The following is a 7,069-nucleotide window of genomic DNA, read 5'->3' on the forward strand; positions in this document are numbered from 1 at the left end:
AAGGCGCCAGCCAGCTCGTCGGGAGCAGCTGGGGTTAAATGTCTTGCTCAAGGACACCTCGACACTTGGTCCGGTGGAGCCGGGCATTGAACCACCCACCTTCCGGTTTGTAGACAACCTACATTAACCACTAGGCCACTGCCGCCCATTTAGGCTGAGTGTTTATTTTTAAATTCTAACTGTCAACTTTCATTCATACAGATACATTACATCATCATCTCTCAAACTCTATCAGTCTCTCCCTGTCTCACAAAACTCACTCAATAGCACAAACACACAACTACACACACACAGACACATAACCACACACAACTACACACACACAGACACACAACTACACACACACAACTACACACACAAACACAAAATTATGTATAACATACTGTCACAAAAACACAGACATACACACACACAAACACATTATACGCACACAAATATACTCACACAAACACACACATAAATTCCCCAACTGCCCCATCTGTCCAACTGCCCCAAATGCCTCATCTGCCCCATCCTGCCCCAAATGCCCCATTCTGTCCCAACTGCCATATTCTGCCCCAACTGCCGCATGTGCCCGAATGCCCCATTCTGCCACAATTGCCCTATTCTGCCACAATTGCCCTATTCTGCCCCAGATTCCCCAACTGCCCAATTCTACCACAACTGCCCCATTCTGCCCCAACTACCCCAACTGCCCTATTCTGCCTCAACTGCCAAATTCTACCCCAACTGCCCCATCTGCCCAATTCTACCCCACATGCCCCAACTACCCCAACTGCCCTATTATGCCCCAACTGCCCAATTCTGCCCCATCTGCCCCAAATGTTCAGTCTGCTCCAACTGCCCAATTCTGCCCCAACTGCCCAATTCTGCCCCAACTACCCTAAATGCCTCAACTGCCCTAAATGCCCCATTCTGCCCCAAATGCCCCAACTGCCCAATTCTGCCCCAACTGCCCAATTCTGCCCCATCTGCCCCAAATGTTCAGTCTGCCCCAACTGCCCAATTCTTCCCTAAATGCCTCAACTGCCCTGAATGCCCCATCTGCCCTAAATGTCCCATCTGCCAAATTCTGCCCCAACTGCCCAGTTCTGCCTCAAATGCCCCATTCTGCCCCAACTGGCCTAAATGCCCCATTCTGCCCCAAATGCCCCAACTGCCCAATTCTGCCCCAAATGCTCAGTCTGCCCCAATTCTGCCCCAAATGCCCCAACTGCCCCATCTGCCCTGTCTTCCCCAACTACCCAATTCTGCCCCAAATGCCCCAACTCCCCAAATGCCCCAACTAACTCAAATGCCCCAACTGCAGCTCCATCTACTACTCTCAGACTAGGCTTTCTCAAGCCAACATAAAGTTTGTTCACAAACTTTAACCTCATCTAGTTCTAATTGAATGTCTTCAGGACTTCAGTCTCCTCAAAAAAGCTCAAGATGTGTTTCGTGCCAAGAGAGGTCACCCTTAACACTGACTGATGTCTGAAGACTTTTAGTTCTGATAATTGTTTTGTTTTAAATTTTGTGTACATATTTCATGTACTGTCTGTTTGTATCTTAATAAAAAGAGTAAAATAATATGGATGGTCATTAAAACTTTAATGTAATGCTTTTTCTAAAGCATTTTTATAAAAGTGACATAAATATCCTAATTTAAATAAGACATAGTCCTGGCTTAAGCTAAGCCTTGTCTGTGTGTACTATAGTTACAGTAAGTCATGCTTCGTTTTCTTAAGGGCAAATCATCTCGAATGCATTACATATTAATCATCATAAAATTAATTGTGTTAAAAACAGAGGAATAAAGGTTGTCTTTGAAAACTGCTAAACTTTTTTACCTCCTTCATCACACATTCCTCCTTCTGTCTGATGCTGGTAAAGTATTTTGCTCTCCATTCTATATTTTGTATTTCATTTTTCCACTTAATGTCAGTATTTTGCAGACTAACGACTTTGATTGTATTGCAATATTTAATACATTAATAAACATTTATGCTTTAAGGGCCGGATGACAGTGATGGTCGGTTGTAGTTTGCCCACCCCGGGCATAAACAGTACAAGAGCTAGTTTAATCATTTGAGACAACAAAAGTACCTTGCTTTGTCATAAAGCACTAGATGCATGATGATTATTTGTATTTTTTTACATCAGCAGAGCATTAAAATTTGTAAAATGTTACATTTTATATCAGAACAATATGGGGTGGTTTCCCGGACAGGGATTATTTTAAACCAGGAGTAGCCCTTAAAGGACACTGGTGTATTTTAAGATTTGTCAGTGCAAGTTGTTTTCAGTTTCGACAGCTCTTACATTTATTTTAGTCTAGGACTAGTGTAATCCCTGTCCGGGAAACCGCACCTATCTTTTTTTGGGCTGGTTTTACAAGCAAACACTTATGAGAAGAACATGCCCAGCCAAACTGTTGCTGCTTTCTAGAGTTATTCGTTTTCTCTCTTTGAATGTTTGTTCCACTCATTGATCATCCAAATGTTCACTCTAGTTTTCTCAAAGGCATTGCACACATTTATAGATTACCCTTCATTCAATTGAATTGAATTCTGTTGGTGCAATACCGCCACATTTTTACATGTTCTCATTAAAACTGTAGTAGTTTAATGTGTTATTGACCACATTAAACTGTATATTTTCTGTCAATCAGTTTTTTTACTATAATTGTATCCAATACCACTACCTAAATAATTGTTTAATGCAGTGTTAAACACAGAAGCTGTATTTAAGATTATTGTTGTCGATGCAATCGCTCATCATCAAGGTTAGATTTTTTTTGGTAGACATTTTAGGTTGCAAGACTCCAAGATCTGTCCTGTGGCAGCTATTAATATATCAGTACATACCTAGAGCTAAACTAGTCCGGTCTGCATGTGTATGTGTAGTGGGTAAGGATGGTATATAAGTGGGGACTGGCCATTTGCAACATAATAGTTGCTTAAGTTGTGGTCTGCCATGTATGGTGCAGGCTGGTAGTAGCAAGTTACATTGTTGGCATTAGGGATAATATTTTGCTCACCCAGGACTCTGAGTGCTAGAATAGTAATCATATTGAGAGTTTGACGGCGCTCATGGCCCATCAGGCACACAGTGCTCTCGTTGACCACTCTCCGAAGTGTCATCAAGTAATCATATTTGCTCTTTTCCTCACCAATAAAATGGTTGCGCAGGTATGATTCAATCTTGCGCTGCTGCTCATTCACATCAGGAAAGTCAATAAAAAAGCGTGAACACATGTAGCGCTCAAGTGTTTTAATTTCAGTCTCACTGGCAGGTTTAAAGTCCCGGACAAGCAAATTGCTGTACTTGAGCAGGCCTCCACCCCTGATCTCTTCAGGGTTGCGTGTTGCAATTAGCCTATACCGTAGGTGGTCCATGGCCTGCTCGAAGTCACCATACATGCTCTCAGCCATAACCGTAATGCAAGGTAGCTCTTTTGAGGGAAGTAGAGGATCCTTAGTGTCTAAAAGTGATGGATCTGAGCTTTTGGAAAGCAACGTCTGGCCAGGTGCATTTTTTAACATATGTGATGATACTGCAGAAGGTTCCAAAATCTGTGGAAGGACTTTAAGGGATACTTTAGAGGGGTCTCGGAAATCCAGACATACAGCTGGTTCTAAAAAAATTTCTGAGACTTCAGAAGATTCTAGACTTGCTGTTGAGGATATGGAAAGTTTTAATGGCTTTGTAGAATGTGATGATGATACTGTGAGCTCTTGAGCCTTTGGTGAAAAGACATGGGGTTGTAATACATGTGGTATTATTACTGGAGATTCTTCAGCTGGTGTACATTGCACAAGAGTTTTCTGAGTCTGTAGTGAGGGCACAGGGTATTTATGAACCTGGAATGATGGCATGTCTTCAGAGTATGAAGGCATTTCCAAATCAGGAGAATTGTTTGTGGTCAGTGGATTTACCATTTCAAAGGGACAATCTTTTAGTTTTTCTGAGTGCTGAGTAGAAATAGGGTCATCAGCTTGGGCATAAGACTCAGTATTCCTTTTTTTGGTAGGTGAGCTTGAACTGTCATTAGTCTGAGGTAAAGGCTGACAGTTTACATAAATGAGAGGTGCCAATTCCTTACACGGTGCTGTCTGGACCCTCTCAGCAATAGGCTGATTTTTCCTGTTTTGATCTGTTGGTAGATTTTTCAGATCAGGCATAGTACTTAAAACAAAGATATGGGTAGCTTTGCCAGTCTCTGGCTCTGAGCTTTGCACTTGGGATTGAAGGTTTGTCTCTGTTGCTATACCAGTAGGTGATGTCTCTTCTAAATGCACACACTTCTCAGAATTAGCAACTGTAAAAGCCTCAGTACAAATGGCTAGTTGTTTAGATTCTGGGTCTTTTTCTGAGGCACTGGATAATTCAAAGTTTTTTGTGGTGAGACCTGACAACTTCACCTGCATAGGTAATGACTCCTTTGGGTAAGCTTTTGGTGGATGCAAAACCTGACAAGAATTAACACTTGAATTATTTGACAGAAATCTTTCAGGTGAACATGATATAGGTGTTGTCTTTTTTGACATTTTCCGGGGGGGTTTAGGTGAGGAATGCTTGAGAACAACCATTTGTGAGCTTCGATTGTTTTTCTTAGCAGGTGGTGGTAGAGGATACTCAGTATATGATTCTAATGCAGTTTGTGTAAGAAATGTAATGGAAGCAGGGTGGAATGTGCATCGGTCACCAGTGCTCCCTGTCGTTGAAAGACAAGAAAAGTCTCTATGTACCAATTCTAACCATGGTTGGGCTTTGACTGACCCTTCTGTTTTGTTGTTAGTATATGTTGTACTAATATGTGTTTTAGCTTGGGATGTGATTTCTTTTATACTTGTTCCTTCATTTTTTACCACAAACAGTTCTTTATAATTTCCTAAGTCAATACCTGTTACATTTGTATGTTCCTCTAGTAGTGTGCCTGTAAACAGAGATGCATTTTTAAGGTCATTTTTGTCCTCTACCACAAAAGAGTGTTCTGAATCTTGCCCCACAGACTCAGGCACATTTATCTCTGTTTTTACTACGTTATTAACTGTCTTAAGAGTTGTTTCTTTTTCTAAAAATGTAGACTGTTCCATTTGACTTATATTGACTTTACTATAACTGTCACTGTCATTGAAACTCTGTATGTTATCAGTTTCACAGGACATGTCAATGTCACTATTGTTGTCATGTCCCATTGTACCAGAGTTGAGAGATGGGCACGTTGTAAGAGCTGACTGAACCCCAATTTTCTTCTCAGCCTCCAAATATGACTGTAGCATGGTGTCAAGAATGATTTGAAAGGAATCCACACTAAATTCAAATTGCCGACGTAGAGAGTTGACAAACTTAAGCTCCACATTCTTTCCACTGTTGTTTGAAAGAGATATGAGGCTCCAACGGTCTTGCTCAGTAAACACTTTGACCATTTTTTGTACATATGCCTCTTTCATGGTCAGGGCTGTGATTTTATTTTTGTTGACTCCTTTAGGAAGAAAGTCCAGCAGACAGCCCAGAACCACTTCCTTGATGATCTGAAAGTCCTCCTGTTTGGAAAGTTCCACACCAAAGATGATATCCAAGTCTTTGTAGCTAGTGTTATTCTCTTTAACAAGTACATGACTGGCTGTAGAGCCATTTAGACGAACATCTTTCACCTTGATATTCTTCAAAATCAGCCGGTCCCTGACCACGTGGATGATGTCCTTGGGGTTGATTTCTAGTGTTGGGAAATTGCCCCTGCCATGAATAGGAATGACCTCTTTGAGAACTTGGTCCAAGGTCTCCACCTGCTCTTGTGTCAGTTTGTGAAACCGGCGGTCATCTTCCATCTCTGTCATGTTCACTTTATCTGGGAAAATACATAGAGAGATAAAGGGTTAGTTCATGCAAAATTGGAATTATGTTATTTTTATACTCATCATCATTTAAACCCACTTACTTTCTTTTGTTCTTTGGACCAAAAATTTGGATTTTCAAATGTACTGGTTTGTGTTTTGGCAGCTACTATCCACTAATCTGAAGACTTAACACAGATGTTGCTCTCACTTGGCGTGCTTTCTCAGTGTCTGAACTGCTTTGTTAACCCTCTGGGGTCTAAGTTTTTTTTTTCAGTTGCTTAAAAACATATAAATGGCAAAATTCTCATAACACTGCGTTTAGCACAAACTGGGCTACAATATCATATGATCAACATGTTTGTATTATTGAGAGAAAAATGTTTATGCGTGGTTTTTGAAAAAGCTAATTTTTTAAGTCACATATACAAGTCCACAAAACTCATTCTAAACATGTTTTCCCAAGACTTTTCAAAACAGGATCTAGTAGTCTAGAGTTTTTTCTTCAAAATGATGTGAAAATCATTTGGCCTACTCATTCACATAAAGTAATATATTGATTTACAATTTCTAAGACACTTTTTCCTGGGAAAGGCTGTATGCTTGTAGGCGGGAAAGCTTCTGAATAATCAGTGATTGACAGCTGAGGAACAAAAGAGTTGAATAATGAGCCACATAATGAGCCTTGTGGGGATGTTCAACAGGAATGTAACTTTCTCTGTAGTAAAACCATGATAAGGTTTACTTGGGAATTTATAACAAAAAATTATATATATAATATGTGTTTATATAGAAATATTTTCTATTAATTTCACAAGTAGACCTTTAAAAACCATAGTAATCATAGTAAAGATACTGTTTTGCCCATCGTAAAAATGAACACAGGGTTAGTGTTTGGTTGGCCAGCGAGAGTTTTACTTTTGTGCAGTAAACAGCTCAAAATAAAAACTGCATATCGTTGTCTGGACTCTTATTTGTGTTTTTTTTTTTTTTGGGTGAGGGGGAAACCAAATTACTTCCATATTGTTTATGTTATTCATCTAGACTTTTATATCTGTGTACCATAGGTGAGAAGCAGCAGAATTTACACAAAATCATTTCTAACCGGCTTAACATATTCCGTCCACTTGGACCATATTCCGTAGAAGATGTCCCTCTGCACTTTAAGTGAAAAAGATAGTTTTTTCATTGTGTAGATCTCTTTCACAACGTTTATCCAGTCCTCAGTTGTTGGTGGTTCTGGTTTG

General features: G+C 40.1%; 1 protein-coding gene across 1 annotated transcript in view; it reads right to left on the reverse strand.

Annotated features, from left to right (window-relative positions):
- Positions 1–1,285: 1,285 nt before the first annotated feature.
- tent5d (terminal nucleotidyltransferase 5D) overlaps positions 1,286–7,069 on the reverse strand; it is a 24,577-nt gene continuing 18,793 nt past the window's right edge. Inside the window, exon 2 of the mRNA XM_065253807.2 lies at positions 1,286–5,836. Coding sequence (XP_065109879.2) covers positions 2,856–5,825 — 2,970 coding nt within the window. The 5' untranslated portion in view covers positions 5,826–5,836 and the 3' untranslated portion in view covers positions 1,286–2,855. The remainder of the gene's footprint in view (positions 5,837–7,069) is intronic.

This window comes from Paramisgurnus dabryanus, chromosome 16, assembly GCF_030506205.2.
Source record: "Paramisgurnus dabryanus chromosome 16, PD_genome_1.1, whole genome shotgun sequence".
NCBI classification, from domain to species: domain Eukaryota; kingdom Metazoa; phylum Chordata; class Actinopteri; order Cypriniformes; family Cobitidae; genus Paramisgurnus; species Paramisgurnus dabryanus.